The 17,644-nt window shown below is 39.1% G+C and overlaps 1 protein-coding gene across 1 annotated transcript in view; it reads left to right on the top strand.

Moving 5' to 3' along the window:
* The first annotated feature begins 7,794 nt into the window (after positions 1-7,794).
* The window catches only part of LOC139748104 (TBC1 domain family member 16-like), a 75,570-nt gene continuing 65,720 nt past the window's right edge, over positions 7,795-17,644 (top strand). Inside the window, 5 exon segments of the mRNA XM_071660740.1 lie at positions 7,795-7,910; positions 12,564-12,728; positions 12,920-13,053; positions 13,055-13,101; positions 14,647-14,752. Coding sequence (XP_071516841.1) covers positions 12,629-12,728; positions 12,920-13,053; positions 13,055-13,101; positions 14,647-14,752 — 387 coding nt within the window. The 5' untranslated portion in view covers positions 7,795-7,910; positions 12,564-12,628.

A 17,644-nucleotide genomic window follows, 5' to 3' on the forward strand; every position in this document is an offset into this window, starting at 1 on the left:
CATTAGGAAAGCCAGTTAGCTATAAAGACAAACATCATTGAAACTACATTTTATACTTCATTCCTCTCATCCCATATATTCTTTATTAGTTGTGCATATCCCATGATCATCTTTACCTTTGTATGCATAAAAGTTCTTTATCCAGACTTCATATAATCACAGTTTGCCAGTATTATAATGAGAGCAATAAACTATTGAAATGCTTCCTGATGATTTCCAAAATATGGACTAAGACTATTATTAGCAAAATCTGAATTTAGTGTAGATTTCAGGAGATAAACAAGCACTAAATGTGCACTTCGGCATTTTCTTCTCTGATAATATGAACCTAGTAGATTTTACTAATTGGTTTTGAGCATGACACAGTGAGCAGGTGACAGGCTTATTCATTGTTTCCCTTTACTCAAGTTTTGCAGTGTTAAGAACAATCTTTGTCTACAAACTCATTTCTTGTATCATCTTTTCGTATTTTGTTCATAACAGAACACTGATGTAAGGCTAAGATCCACTGAAAAATCAAAAGCCAGTTACAGGAAATGTCAAATTTAGCAAGTATGGTGATGCAAAAGAGAGCGTTACTACGAAAAACCAAGTTTTTACGTTTAATTTCATCAAAAACTTCAAGTTTGATAATGGACCTGACATCATTTGGCAAGACAAAAAGCTACTGAATAACCTGATTTAGTAAACCAAAATGAGCTGTATACAGCTCCAGCATAAATAACACAGCTGTGAATGTAACCCATGTCCAGGCATCACAGTCCAGTATGAAGCCGAACTAAATGTTTAAAGACAAGGTTTTATGTTTAATGGCAGGTGGGCTGTATGAACTAATGATAAGACATCATTCCAAGCAGGAAAGGAAATTTTTTGGTGCTGGTGCAGAAAGTGTAGCACTAAGGATAGGCATGGCTAAAACGGGATTCTAATTTTCATGAAATCTGGCTCCATAGTGTTGATAAGACTCCTCATTTACGGAAGGCATTACCGTGTAAGCTCCAAGGCTTGGTTCTCAGAGCTCATGAAATACCCATAATAGAAAAAAGAATGGTGACATGAAGAAGGAATACCAATAGAAAATATAATCTCTGGGAAAATGGCCAATATTCTGGAAAATAACGAAGTAGAGAAAGAGGTAGAGAGTACAAGTCACAATTGAACAACAGAATTAAGGCCTGAAGTTTTATGATATTTAGAAGGCAACTGTAGATATAATTATTATACAATCTATAGAGAGCTTCTGTGTTTATGATTGTCGCATACATCTTTTTCTGTCTATAATCCATTTGTGGTCTCGAATCAATTTGTGTTTAATCTTTATCTCTTTTTACTGTTGTTTTGATTTATTTAGAAGAGTTGTCATTTACAATCAAGTGACTACACGGAACTTAACTTAGCCCAAACTAGATAAAACCTTAACATTATACCAGATAATAAATCTTGGTGATAGATACAGAATTATCTCAGTCATTTATCACAGGTTTGGCTATCATCTCAAAATTTACTTCAAACTTCAGGCCTTAGGTGAAACCTTATATATCCCAAATGGCTAGGGCTACGTTGAATGCTTATGTAACAGATATAATCCTTAGCCCTAAAATTGCATTATGCGGATAGATTGATGACATTTATTTATTTTATTTATTTTGCTTTGTTGCTGTCTCCCGCGTTAGCAAGGAAGCGCAAGGAAACAGATGAAGGAATGGCCCAAACCACCCACATACACATGTATGTACATACACGTCCACACACAGCACATATGCATACCTATACATCTCAACGCATACATATATATACACACACAGATTATACATATATGCCCATGTACACAGTTCACACTGCCTTTATTCATTCCCATCGCCACCCTGCCACACATGGAATAACAACACCCACCCCCCCTCATGTGTGCGAGGTAGCACTAGGAAAAGACAACAAAGGCCCCATTCGTTCACACTCAGTTTCTAGTTGTCATGTAATAATGCACCGAAACCACAGCTCCCTTTCCACATCCAGGCCCCACAGAACTTTCCATGGTTTACCCCAGACGCTTCACATGCCCTGGATCAATCCAATGACAGCACGTCGACCCCAGTATACCACATCATTCCAATTCGCTCTATTCCTTGCACGCCTTTCTCCCTCCTGCATGTTCAGGCCCCGATCACTCAAAATCTTTTTCACTCCATCTTTCCACCTCCAATTTGGTCTCCCACTTCTCCTCATTCCCTCCACCTCTGACACATATATCCTCTTGGTCAATCTTTCCTCACTCATTCTCTCCATGTGACCAAACCATTTCAAAACACCCTCTTCTGCTCTCTCAACCGCACTCTTTTTATTACCACACATCTCTCTTACCCTATTCTTACTTACTCGATCAAACCACCTCACACCACATATTGTCCTCAAACATTTCATTTCCAGCACATCCACCCTCCTGCACACAACTCTATCCATAGCCCAAGCCTCTCAACCATATAACATTGTTGGAACCACTATTCCTTCAAACATACCCATTTTTGCTTTCTGAGATAATGTTCTCGACTTCCACACATATGACATATCACCTTTAATTAAAAACCACCTCATAAATTAGTGTTTTGGTATGCTAGTTGCTGTCGATATACCATTCCATTATATAGTAGATGATCTTAACCCAATATTTCCCCTCGAATAGGAAAGGTGAATTTATTTCATAAGCCTGATATTTCCCTCGTTTTATTGACAAGACACCATGATTAAATATCAAAATAAACACATGACATCTATCTAATCTTTTTGATAACTCAAATGCTATGTTGTATTAATAGGTAAGGGCTGAAAATATAGAGGAAAAAGTATCATTCAAGAAGAAATGCTCATTACATAGGTCATGTTACATTAATAGTCTTTACATGAAGAGTAGTAATGTTGATATTCATAGTGGTTTGGACAGGGCTCTTACAGTATCATCTGTGCGAGAACCTATAACTTGGGAACGAGGGATCTCTGTTGGCAGTAGGTGACAATGGTGCAGTGACTTCTTTCTAAGCTCTCGTACGTGGTCCAAGTGTATCGCATGAGAGTCAGGAGGTGTAAGAGGGACAGAGAATGATGTTGCGTGTCCTTTTCTGGACCTTTTTTACTTGTTCCTGTTGTGTGGTGGACAAGGAAGATCAGGTCGGGAAGCTACAGGTGACTTTGGGAATAATTTGAGCTTCCCAGATGCTTTTGAGGTGAGGTGCAGGGAGTCCATTTGTCTCAAAGAATATAAAAATTAGTAGCTTCAATGATGGTGGTAATGCGCTTCCTCCAGCTTAGTTTGCTGTCCATCTGGAAGCTGGACCCCACAGTTTGGAGGGGGCTTGAGGTCTTGTAAGACTGTAGAAGGTGGGTGGCTCAGTTCCTAGTGCATATAGGACAGTTGTAGTCAACACTGCCAACCAACAGATTAATCATCTCAATTCCAACAAACAGATATTTTTCCTGATATCTTTCATGAAGATGAGGGGATGTAAAAGTCTCATCTCAGCACCCATTGGCTTTTGGTGGTGGAATCTGGAGATGGCCAAACAATTTTCACAGAGTATCTGTGTGTGTGCAAAGATTCACCAAGGCGAAGCTCAGCATGAATCCTTGTCCATAAAAGCCCGTTCTCTGGTAAGCCATTTCTGGCACAAAGGTGTGTGTATACTCGGAGTGCCATTACTGGCATGGATGTGTGTGCTTAGGGTGCCATTATTGGCACTGAGGTGAGTCTGCTCAGCGTGCCACTACTGACAGAGGGCAGTCCATGTGTAACTCCAATGTAGTGGGCCCTTAGGTGGATGTGTGTATAGTTTAGATGGTGATGAACCACTTCATCTAAGATAAATTCAACTCAGTGCACAGATTATCCATGCGAACCATGGAATTAGACATCACATAACCTCACATTGATGGTTTTATTATAATATTGTTAGATATGTTGATAGCAGTCTCCTTAAAGAACTTGCACCAAAGAGTTTCACCCAGTCATTGGAACTGAGTGTAGACCAGCCTGAAAGCTCCAGGATCCTCTGGTAAAGCATCCTAGGGTTATATGCCTAGAATTCCTTTGTGAAAGGAATCCTGGGTTTATATATATAAGATATTATTATTATTATTATTATTATTATTATTATTATTATTATTATCATTATCATTATTATTATTATACTTGATCACGATTTCCCGTGTCAGAGACGTAGCACCATGAAACAGACAAGGGATTACCCATCCATTCATATACACACATATATACATACTTTTTTTTTCTTTCTTTTAAGCTATTCGCCATTTCCCGCGTTAGCGAGGTAGCGTTAAGAACAGAGGACTGGGCCTTTTTTGGAATATCCTCACCTGGCCCCCTCTGTTCCTTCTTTTGGAAAATTAAAAAAAAAAAAAAAAACGAGAGGGGAGGATTTCCAGCCCCCCGCTCCCTTCCCTTTTAGTCGCCTTCTACGACACACAGGGAATACGTGGGAAGTATTCTTAATCCCCTATCCCCAGGGATATATACATACAGGACATATATATACATTCATATGAATATCTAGGAGTGAATTTGGCAGCAGATGGAACCATGGAAGCAGAAGTGAGTCACAGGGTGGGGGAGGGGGCAAAGGTTCTGGGAACATTGAAGAATGTGTGGAAGGTGAGAACATTATCTTCGAGAGCAAAAATGGGTATGTTTGAAGGAATAGTGATTCCAACAATGTTATGTGGTTGTGAGGCATGGGCAATAGATAGGGTTGTGTGGAGGAGGGTGGATGTGTTCGAAATGAGATGTTCGAGGACAATATGTGGTGTGAGGTGGTTTGATCGAGTAAGTAATGAAAGGGTAAGAGAGATGTGTGGTAAAAAAAAAGTGTGGTTGAGGGGGCAGAAGAGGGTGTATTGAAATGGTTTGGTCACATGGGAGAGAATGAGTGAGGAATGATTGACAGAGAGGGTATATGTGTCAGAGTTGGAGGGAACAAGGAGAAGTGGGAGACCAAATTGGAGGTGGAAGGATGGAGTGAAAAAGATTTTGAGTGGTCGGGGCCTGAACATACAAGAGGGTGAGAGGTGTCCTAGGAATAGAGTGAACTGGAACTATGTGGTAATATACCAGGGTCGACGTGCTGTCAATGGATTGAACCAGGGCATGTGAAGCATCTGGAGTGAACCATGGAAAGTTTTGTGGGGCTTGGATGTGGAAAGGGAGCTGTGGTTTGAGTGCATTAGACATGACAGCTAGAGACTGAGTGTGAAGGAATGTGGCCTTTCTTGTCTTTTCCTAGTGCTGCCTTGTGCACATGCAGGGGGAGGGGGGTGCCATTTCATGTGTGGCGGGGTGGCAACGGGAATAGATGAAGGCAGCATGTATGAATATGTATTATTTTTTATTCATTTATCGTACTTTGTCGCTGTCTCCCACATCAGCGAGGTAGCGCAAGGAAACAGATGAAAGAATGGCCCAACCTACCCACATACACATGTATATACATACACGTCCACACACTCGCATATACATACCTATAAATTTCAATGTATACATGTATATACATACACAGACATATACATATACACACATGTACATAATTCATACTTGCTGCCTTTATTCATTCCTGTCACCACCCCGCAACACATGAAATGACAACCTCCTCCCCCCGCATGCACGCTAGGTAGCGCTAGGAAAAGACAACAAAGTCCACATTCGTTCACACTCAATCTCTAGCTTTCATGTATAATGCACGGAAACCACAGCTCTCTTTCCACATCCAAGCCCCACAGAACTTTCCATGGTTTACCCCAGACACTTCACATGCCCTGGTTCAATCCATTGGCAGCACATTGACCCCGGTGTACCACATCATTCCAATTCACTCTATTCCTTGCACGCCTTTCACCCTTCTGCATGTGCAGGCGCCGATTGCTCAAAATCTTTCTCACTCCATCTTTTCACCTCCAATTTGGTCTCCCACTTCTCCTCATTCTCTCCATGTGACGAAACCATTTCAAAACACCCTCTTCTGCTCACCACACTCTTTATTACCACACATCTCTCTTACCCTTTCATTACTTACTCGATTAGACCATCTCACACCACATATTGTCCTCAAACATCTCATTTCCAACACATCCACCCTCCTCTGCACAACTCTATCTATAGCCAACGCCTCACAACCATATAAGATTGTCGGAACCACTACTCCTTCAAGCATACCCAATTTTGCTTTCTGAGATAATGTTCTCGCCTTCCACACATTTTTCAACACTCCCAGAACTTTCGCCCCCTCCCCCAACCTATGACTCATTTCCACTTCCATGGTTCCATTGGCTGCCAAATCCACTCCCAGATATCTAAAACACTTCACTTCCTCCAGTTTTTCTCCATTCAAACTTGCCTCCCAATTGACTTCTCCCTCGACCCTACTGTACCAAATAACCTTGCTCTTATTCTTATTTACTCTCAGCTTTCTTCTTTCACATACTTCACCAAACTCAGTCACCAGCTTCTGCATGGGATGGTTAGGGAGGTAAATGCAAGAGTTTGGAGAGAGGGGCGAGTATGCAGCCTGTTGTGGATGAGAGGGCCTGAGAAGTGAGTCAGTTGTTGTTCGCTGATGATACAGCTGTAGTGGCTGATTCATGTGAGAAACTGCAGAAGTTGATGACAGTTTGGAAAACTGTGTAAATAAAGTTGAGAGTAAATGTGAATAAGAGTAAGGTCATTAGCTTCAGTATAGTTGAGGGACAAGTTAATTGGGATGTAACTTTGAATGGAGAAAAATTGGAGGAACTGAAGTGTTTTGGATATCTGGGAGTGAACTTAGCAGTAGATGGAACCATGGAAGCGGAAATGAGTCACAGGGTGAGGATGATGGCAGATGTTATGGGAGCAATAGAATGTGTGGAAGGAGAAAGCGTTACCTCGGAGAGCGAAAATGGGTATGTTTGAAGGAATAGTAGTTCCAACAAAGTTATATGGTTTTGAGGCATGGGCTATAGATAGGCTTGTACGGAAGAGGGTGGATGTGTTGGAAATGAAAAGTTTAAGGACAATTTTAGGTGTGAGGTGGTTTGATCGAGTAAGTATTGTAAGGGTAAGAGAGAAGTGTGGAAATGAAATGAGTATGGTTAAGAAAGCAGAAGAGGGTGTGTTGATGTGGTTTGGACATACGGAGAGAATGAGTGAGGAAAGATTGAAAAAGAGGATTCATGTCTCAGGGGTGGAGGGAACAAGGAGTGGGAGACCAAATTGGAGGTGGAAGGATGGAATGAAAAAGATTTTGAGCAATCGTGGCCTGAACATACAGGAGGATGAGAGGCGTGTAAGGAATAGAGTGAATTGGAACGATGCGTTACACCGGTGTCGACGTGCTGTCAATGGACTGAACCAGGGCATACCTCGCACGAGCGAAAGGGGAGGGGGTGCCGTTTCATGTGTGGCGGCGAGAATGGATGAAGGCAGCAAGTATGAATATGTACAAGAGTATATGTCTGTGTATATATAGGTATGTATAGGTTGAAATGTATAGGTATGTATATGTGCGTGTGTGAGAGTTTATGTATATACTTGTGAATGTGCGTGGGTTGGGCCATTCTTTCGTGTTTCCTTGCGCTACCTCGCTAACGCGGGAGACAGCGAGTAAGTATAATGATATATATATATATATATATATATATATATATATATATATATATATATATATATATATATATATATATATATGCACAAACGCAATTGTACAGAAAATCTTTGAGGACCATCTCGTGCGGCAGACTACAACAGGGAGTGGACGAGTGCTTCACAGATGACGTTTGGAGACAGCTGACGTAGGCGGTACCCCGCGACGCAGGTGTTCTTTACTCCTTCTCCTTCCTGACCAGTATACCAGCACTGCCACCTTTAGAAATATTACCAGGTACCACTAACGAACCAATACATCAGGTGTGGTTAAATAACTGAGATCAGAAATGGTTAGGATAGAGTGATCAAAGTTAGCCGCTGGAGTGCGGTTGATACAAGTAAACATCTGAAAACTTGTTTATTTTTTGTCATGTTACAAGAAAGATTTTTATTTATAATATTATCAAGAATTTTGCACATATGTTTTTGAGTAAGATCTATATGATTCGTTGACCGGGCTTTATGTTGTTAAGGAGGGAGATACGCTTAAAATAATCATATGGCGAAAAATTTTTCCCATTATCATTTTGTAAACATTGATAGTAGATGATTCATACATGTTATGCTAATGAATGAACGTCAATATTGATAGTACTTTTACTAAGTGACTTGATTTTCACGAAACATTGGACTCGTATCCTCAGTCGTGGTCGGTTCAGTGTTGTATTTTAAGATGGCCTCTTTGTATTTTTGCATCAGAGATTTTGTGTCTTGTTAAGCTAATCATTGTGTATCACATTTGTTTCGTGAATGGTCTCTTGGCCATACTACCATGTGTTAGTCATTTGATTTTGTGAGGACTGCAGTGAAAAGAAGCCCTAAGACTTTTTCTGTCAATTGTATTTCATGCTTGATATGTTTGTTGTATGAGCTTTCAGTTAGACCAAATCAAATCAGGACATTTACTGAAATCTATTATGTTCCTAAAGCTCATTTTGCATTGTTATTTATAGTGACTGATATGGCACAAACAAATCGTAGGCCATTTGTGGTGAAAGGAAAATAGTGTAAGAAAAAGAAGTAATGATACTTATTGTATAGTGCTACTAGACTGTGATATTTATTGTAGAGAGCCATTTAATGATATTCATTGTATAGCACAGTATTAATCTGATGCTTTTTTTACTGTCACATAAAATGGTTATAATCAGTGCTGCATGATATTATTTATGAGTAATATCCATTGTATGGGATTTCTAAAGGCAATAATATTTATTGTATAGCATTATTTTATATGTGTTTAGCATTACTTTAGATGATAATGTTCTATATAGTATTATAAACGACAAAAACATTTAGTGTAAAGCATTGTTTTAACTTTTAGTATTAATTGAATGAAAATCTTTACGTGGCATTCTGTATTGATATTTACACAACCATAGGGTATTACATGAATGATTTTCATCAAAACTTATTACCAAGATTGATGTCACATGTGTTATTTAGACTTATTCCAGAGTATTATTTCAGTAATAGTTTATATATCTTCACTTAATGATGCTTTATGTATAGTACTCATGCACTGATAATTGCTCTATGTTATTGCTAAAGATGGCAATATTGTTTACCATCATGATACTCATATAGGGTTATGTAAACAATTGTGTAGTATTGATATAGTAATATTCATTGCATTGATATTTTTTTTATAGTATTTCATTAGTAATATTCATTGTTTACTATTATTTTGTGATATTAGGTGTATAATGTTACTTGACTGATAGTAACTGTATAGTATTACTTTGACAGTGACATTAGTTGTATAGCACTCCTTAGCTCTTTCAGTGCACTTTAGATTTTTTCATTTATAGAATAGGATACAAAATTTTCTGGATTAGCCAATCCTAAGTAAGGGTGGCAGTGCACCCTAAGGACAGTAGAGGATGTTATGGATAGCAATGTTTGCAACGTATGGCAAAGGACACTATGGGCAACAGTTAGTGTCATAAATCTGGCAAATCCTTTGAAAAGGATCACAACCACCTATCATGGTCATTAGCATGTTACTAAGACCTCCAAGCAGCTCCATTGACTTGTCCATTGTTTAGGTTACCGCTGTGGCCACCCAGCAGAGTGTGAAGGATTCACTGTGTGACTGGAAAGCATGTACATCAGTTTAGGAAAATAGATTGTAACTGTGTTCACCTTGATTAAGGACATTACCACCAAGAGGGCTAAGACAATGACATATATTCCTTGTATGCTATTAGCTCCTTAAATGACTGAAAATGATGATGATTACAGTATATTATATTGATGATAGGAATATTCATTGTATAATATGACTTGACTGATATTGTACACTGTTATTGAAGGCTGATAGTCTTTGTATAATACTGCCGAAGACCATTATGTTCAGTACACTGGATTACTTGAGATGGTGGTATTCATTTTACTGTAAAGTTTCGACATTAATATGCATTGTATGGTATGGCATTTCTGTAACCCCAAACTGTGATATACATCACTTATTGGTACACAATCATCTGTTACATATATCAACTGCAATAAGATTAATGTTCAACTATTTTAACTCTTTAATCAGACCTCTTGTAGATATGAGGGCCTGGGAAATGAGTCAGCGCTGTTGGCTGATTCGAGTAAGAATCTGTAGAAGTTGGTGACTGAGTTTGGAAAAGTGTGTGAAAAGGAGAAAGTTGAGCATAAATGTGAATAATAGCAAGGATATTAGGTTCAGCAGGGTTGAGGGACAAGTTAGTTGGGATGTAAGTTTGAGTGGATAAAAACTGGAGGTAGCAAATGGAACCATGGAAGTGGAAGTGAGTTGCAGGGCAGGGGACCGGATGAAGGTTCTGTGAGTGATGAAGAATGTGCGGAAGGAGAGAACATTATTTCGGAGGGGAAAAATGGGTATGTTTGAAGGAATAGTAGTTCCAACAATATTATATGATTGCGAGGCATGGGCTATAGATAGGGTTGTATTGAGGAGGGTGGATGTGTTGGAAATGAAATGTTTAAGGACAATATGTGGTGTGAGGTGGTTTGACTTGAGTAATGAAAGGGTAAGAGAGATGTGTGGAAATAAAAAGAGTGTAGCTGAGAGAGCAGAAGAGGGTGTGTTGATATGGTTTAGACATATGGAGAGAGAGAGTGAGGAAAGGTTGACAAAGAGGATCTATATATCAAAGGTGGAGGGAACAATGAGAAGTGGGAGACCAAATCGGAGGTGGAAGGATGGAGTGAAAAAGATTTTGAGAGATCAGGGCCTGAACATACAGGAGGGTGAGAGGCACACAAGGAATAGAGTAAATTGGAATGATGTGGTATACTGGGGTCAACGTGCTGTCAGTGGACTGAACCAGGGCATGTGAAACGTATGGGGTAAACCATGGAAAGGTCTGTTGGGCCTGGATGTGAATAGGGAGCTGTGGTTTTGAAGCATTACACATGACAGCTAGAGACTGAGTTTGAATAAATGTGGCCTTTTTTTTGTCTGTTTTCCTGGCGCTACCTTGTTGAAGTTAGTGATGCTAATTCCTGTGGGGTGGGGTTATGTCTCCCACTTAGTTCAGTTTGTGTACTGATGACTATAGAAGTGTTTTTAGCAGCTGCACTATTTTAAGATATGCAGATGATACAGTAATCATAGGAAAAAATTGTAAATGGTAATTGTAATGGTTATATTGCACAGGTTGGTTGCTTTCTTGAGTGGTGTACAACAAATTATGTGCACTTGAATGTAAAGGAAACTAAAGAGTTGATAATAGATTATAGGACAAAAAAACTACATATACCATACTTAATTACAGTGAAGATGAAAATGTAGAAAGAGTGAGTCACTACATGTATCTAGGTTTTATCATAGATGACTAGTTATAAGGTGGTGCAAATACTGATATGGTGTATAAAAATGTAATCAAAGATTGCACTTAATACAAATCTTAAATTAGTTTACATGTAGACACTGCAATAATCAGTCTTTTTTTATAGATCAACTGTAGATTCAGCTTTACATTTTTCAGTTACCACCTAATATGACAAGCTAATCAGTAAAGATAAAGATAAGCTTGAATAAATATTAAGACACTAGAAAGTTTGGTGCAAACAGTATAACATTAGATATGCTGTATCAGGAATGTGCAGTAAAGCAGGTGGAGAAGATCATGCAAGATGCATCCCATCCTCTGCAAAGCTATGTATTTTTAAGGTCAGGAAGAAGACTGTCTCTACCTAGACAGCCCGCCATTATATTCCGGAAATCATATGTACAAAAATGCGTTCTACTGCTTAACCATATAAAGATGCTGTAACTCCTCTGTAATATAGCTTTTGAGTGCAATAGATGATTCTTTATGTGATATGTGTACTTTCATGTGATATTTCATAATTTTTGTTAAATAATTCTTATACTTTTAACCTTAAACTGAGCTTCTAGCCATAAAGAATTTCATTTTGTATCATTTATGCAAATTGACAATAAAGACATCATCTTACACTACAATACTGAACTCACTGGTGTATTCAGTCAGAGCAGCATAAGATAACCACTGTCTTTATGCCGTGTAACATGCATTTTCATATCCATACTGATGTTTTTCTGTGAGTGCTTGCACATTACCAACACTAATACATGCAGGCCTTTTTCTGGATAAATTTTTAAATGAAAAGGTTCTCAAAATGATATAAGACCTTCATTTTCTTCTTATGATTTGCTGTGAGATGTAACTATTCATAATTCAGAAAAAATGCAGTATTTACTGGGCTGACCATTGCTAAGCACACAGATTTCAGGAGCTGACATAGGGCATCAGTTTTACAGATTGTTTTTGCATTTCATACCTACATATGGTATTACCACAGAGAAATTACTTGACAGTTGCTGATCATTATCTTTTTTCATATCTGTAAATATCTTTACTGTTTTCAGGATGCGGTGGAGGATAAAGAAGCTTTGATTGTTTTGTTTCTTGAAGTCCAGCCTAGCCTTTCATCATGTCGCTCAATGGTATCATACGACGAGCATCAAGCTTTTTAGGCATTACATACCCTGATGCTTCCAAGCCAGCATATGAAGATGGAGATATTGTTTTCAGTAAGTTCAGAATACTTAATGATTTAGCAATTGATATGAAAATATTTTAAATTTTGGCAGAGGAAATGGAATGATAAATTAAGAGACATATCTTTTAATCAGTTTATTATTATACCATACAAGATTTCATAGTAGTTTAGTTGTGAACTGAAATATACTCTAAAACGTCATGTAATGGTTGACCCCATTAGGCAAGAACAATGTTTGTGTACACCCTCCATCACGTTACCGTGGAGATGGAGAAAAAGTGCATCATCCAGGCTATCTGGTTATCAAGTGCCAGGTAGATGTGACATATGGAACCACACTTCATTTAAACTGGATTCCCCAATGAACGCTTACGTCGGAACCATGACCTTATATCTCAGGCAAAGTAAGTAGACTTTAATTCGTCAGATCACCCCTCATGAAAATTTTTTTTCATCACTTTCACACTTTTTCCTTTCATGTAAGTCTGATTGAATTAGTTACTGTGATTCTTTTATTCACAGACTTCAGTATTAGGACACCTCTCCTTAGAACACATTTAGCTACACTGTGTTCTTTCACCATACTTTTGGACTTCTTTTGTTGTGTCTACTTTGTGCGAGCGCTTTCATTCTCTCACCGTATCATTACCACTCAGCAATTCTGTCTTTCTTTATCTAGTATTTCCTGGTCTCCCATAGGGAATTTTAGATGCAGGATTAAGTTCACCACTCAATTATAAACATAGGGAGTGTCAGCCTTAGGGTGCAGGAAAACTTTACCACTGGTTTTAGTATGTAATGTAGGTAAAGTTAGATTACTGAAAAGTGTATTTGGAATTATGTTGTGTCCAGTGTATTGTAAAGGAATTAAGCAATACAGTGGTATATTGAAGTCCATTGATCTGTTTTGCTGTGTACTAGTTTATATATTGACTAGTTTCCTAATCTTTTCTTACCTGGACAATATGTGGTATCTTACCTGCTATTTGTAGGATAGAAACTGCAGAAACTTCACCTTGTATCACTGTCCCTGTATAGTTGTAGATGTTTTATCATACTGACATCCCTCTAAGCTATGTGTGGAGTATTCTCCCAAACCTCGACACTGAATACTGGATCTGCTAGCACCTGGACCTTGTTCCAGATATGGGGGAATGAAAGACATTGTTCTAGATTGCAAACGTTTTGTTTGTGTGGTACAATTAATGCAACATGATTTTTTTCCACAATTGTTGAATTAGTTCTGTTTTGAGAGGATATTTCTTCCAAAACCTGGAATATTGCTCAATCCCTATACTCTTGTGTAACAATTAGTCCAGATTTTGGAGGAAGCACTGTGTTCTCCCATACTGAACTCTTTTTCCTATGCCAGTTCTAGCTTTCCTGTTTCCCTATTGGTATGCAGTATTACTTATACTTTTTAAGCTCTTTCTGTATATAAGAGGTTAAGCTTTGGTTAGGGGGCTATGGTTTTGGCACATTTTACATGACAGAGTGAATGTGAATGAGTAAGGCTGTTTCTCCAATGTTCCTGATGCTACCTTACTCTGTCTAGAAATGGTGAGAAGCATAAAATGGAATAAGAATTTTGAAGCAGATTTAGGCTTACTTCTACATTAGGGTTTTTGGTTAGTTATGAAGCACTTTGGATGAGAAGTGTGTAGTGCTTTTGCTAAGAACTGAGTTTCAGGCATAACCATTCATGCATTTTCCCAAAGTCTGTCACCAGCCTCTCTGATTTCTTTTAAGTCTACTACAAAAGCCATGTCATCTTCAGACAGCAACTGATTTGTCTCCATTATCCCACCACACCACGTCTAATATACCGTAGGCCTGCCTATTGTTCTGTATTTATCTGAAAATTTATGAGATAAAGTTCCCTTTTTTCATTCATTTATGAAAATTTTTTGAAATGAGTTTGATATGTTATTTATTTTCACTGGTTGCAGTGCGGATGGAAGTAGTCGCAGTAATTCACCATATCCAACATCAGAATCTGAATCCCTTTCCGTTTCATCTTTGGTATTACACGATGGCAGTGGGACACTGAGAAAGGTAACCTGTTTAAATTGCCATTTATAACATTTAATACTAATACTGAGCAGGCTTTAGCAGGCTTTCACAGAATAAGGACATCCCTGCAGGTTATTTCCAGGATGTAAGGATTGATAGAATACTGAATAAGCAGAATATAGTAAGGGTTGCGAAGTCTGCTAGATGCTTATGATTTTATTTCTGCCTTGAAATGTAAGTAATATTGTTTACTTGCTGCCTTCATTCATTCCCGTCGCCACCCCACCACACATGAAATGACAACCCCCTCCCCCTGCATGTGCGCGAGGTAGCACTAGGAAATGACAACAAAGACCACATTCATTCACAATCAGTCTCTAGCTGTCATGTATAATGCACCGAAACCACAGCTCCCTTTCCACATGCAGGCCCGACAAAACTTTCCATGGTTTAACCCAGACGTTTCACATGCCCTGATTCAATCCATTGACAGCACGTTGACCCTGGTATACCACATCGTTCCAATTCACTCTACTCCTTGCACACCTTTCACCCTCCTGTATGTTCAGGCACCAATCGCTTAAAATCTTTTTCACTCCATCTTTCCACCTCCAATTTGGTCTCCCTCTTCTCCTCGTTCCCTCCACCTTTGACACATATACCCCCTTTGTCAATCTTTCTCACTCATTCTCTCCATGTGACCAAACCATTTCAAAACACCCTCTTCTGCTCTCAACCACACTCTTTTCATTACAACACATCTCTCTTACCCTTTCATTACTTACTCGATATATTGTCCCCAAACATCTCATTTCCAACATATCCATCCTTTTCCGCACAACTCTATCTATAGCCCACGCCTTGCAACCATATGACATTGTTGGAACCACTATTCCTTCAAACATACCCATTTTTGCTTTCTAAGATAATGTTCTCACCTTCCACACATTTTTCAACACTCCCAGAACTTTCGCCCACTCCCCCACCCTGTGACTTACTTCTGCTTCCATGGTTCCATCCGTTGCCAAATCCACTCCCAGATATCTAAAACACTTCACTTCCTCCAGTTTTTCTCCATTCAAACTTACCTCCCAAATGACTTGTCCCTCATCCCTACTGTACCTAATAACCTTGCTCTTATTCACATTTACTCTCAGCTTTCTTCTTTCACACTCTTTACCAAGGTCAGTCACCAGCTTCTGCAGTTTCTCACCTGAATCAGCCACCAGCACTGTATCATCAGTGAACAGCAACTGACTCACTTCCCAAGCCCTCTCATATACAACAGACTGCATTTTTGCCCCTCTCTCCAAAACTCTGGCATTCACCTCCCTAACAACCCTATCCATAAACAAATTAAACAACCATGGAGACATCACACACCCCTGCCGCAAACCTACATTCACTGAGAACCAGCCACTTTCTTCTCTTTCTACTCATACACATGCCTTACATCCTCGATAAATTCTTTTCACTGCTTCTAACAACTTGCCTCCCACACCATATATTCTTAATACCTTCCACAGAGCATCTCTATCAACTCTATCATATGCCTTCTCCAGATCCATAAATGCTACATACAAATCCATTTGCTTTTCTAATTATTTCTCATTATTTTTATTATTATCATTATTATTGTTATTATTGTTGTACACAGGCAAAGGGGATAAAGGTGAGTGTTCAAACTACAGAGGGATAAGTTTGTGAAGTACTTCTTGTGAATTATATCGGATGGTATTGATTGGGAGGATGAAGGCATGTACAGAGCATCAGATTAGGGCAGAGCAGTGTGGTTTCAGAAGTGATAGCGGATGTGTGGATCAGGTGTTTGCTTTGAAGAATGTGAGAAATACTTAGAAAAACAGATGGATGTGTATGTAGTATTTATAAATCTGGAGAAGGCATATAATAGACTTGATAGAGATGTTTTGTGGATGATTTTAAGAGTATTTGGTGTGGGAGGTAAGGTTCTAGAAGCAGTGAAAAGTCTTTACCAAGCATGTAAGTTATGTGTATGAGTAGCAAGAGAGGAGAGTGATTGGTCCCCACTGAATGTCAGTTTGTGGCAGGGGTGTGTGATGTACCCACAGTTGTTTAATTTGTTTATGGATTGAGTGGTTAGCAAAGTAAATGCAAGATTTTTTGTTGAGAGGGGCAAGTATGCTGTCTGTTAGTGATGAGAGGGCCTGGGAAGTGTCAGTTCTTGTTCGCCAGTGATACAGCTCTAGTGGCTGATTCAGGTGAGAAACTGCAAAAGTTGGTAACTGGGTTTGAAAAAGTGTGTGAAAGGAGAAAGAGAAAGTTGAGAGTAAATGTGAATAAGAGCAAGGTTACTAGGTTCATTAGGGTTGAGGGACAACTTAATTGGGATGTAAGTTTGAATGGAGAAAAATTGGAGAAAGTGAAATGTTTTAGATATCTGGGAATAGACTTAGCAGTGGATGGAACCATGGAAGTGGAAGTGAGTCACAGGGTGGGCAAGGGGATGAAGGTTCTGGGAGTGATGAAGAATGTGTTGAAGGAGAGAATGTTGTCTTGGAGAGCAAAAATGGGTATGTTTGAAGGAATAGTAGTTCCCGCAATGTTACATGGTTGCGAGGCATGGGCTATAGACAGGGTTGTCCAGAGGAGGGTGAATGTGTTGGAAATTAAATGTTTGAGGACAAATTGTGGTATGAGGTGGTTTGATCGAGTAAGTAATGAAAGGGTGAGAGAGGTGTGTAAATAAAGAGTGTGGTTAAGAGAGCAGAAGAGGGTGTGTTGAAATGGCTAGGACATATGGAGAGAATAAGTGAGGAAAGATTGACAAAGAGGATATATGTGTCAGAGGTGGAGGGAACGAGGAGAAGCAGGAGACCAGATTGGGGATGGAAGGATGGAGTGAAAAAGATTTCGAGCGATTAGGGCCTGAACATACAGGAGGGCGAGAGGCGT

This window comes from Panulirus ornatus, chromosome 72, assembly GCF_036320965.1.
Source record: "Panulirus ornatus isolate Po-2019 chromosome 72, ASM3632096v1, whole genome shotgun sequence".
NCBI classification, from domain to species: domain Eukaryota; kingdom Metazoa; phylum Arthropoda; class Malacostraca; order Decapoda; family Palinuridae; genus Panulirus; species Panulirus ornatus.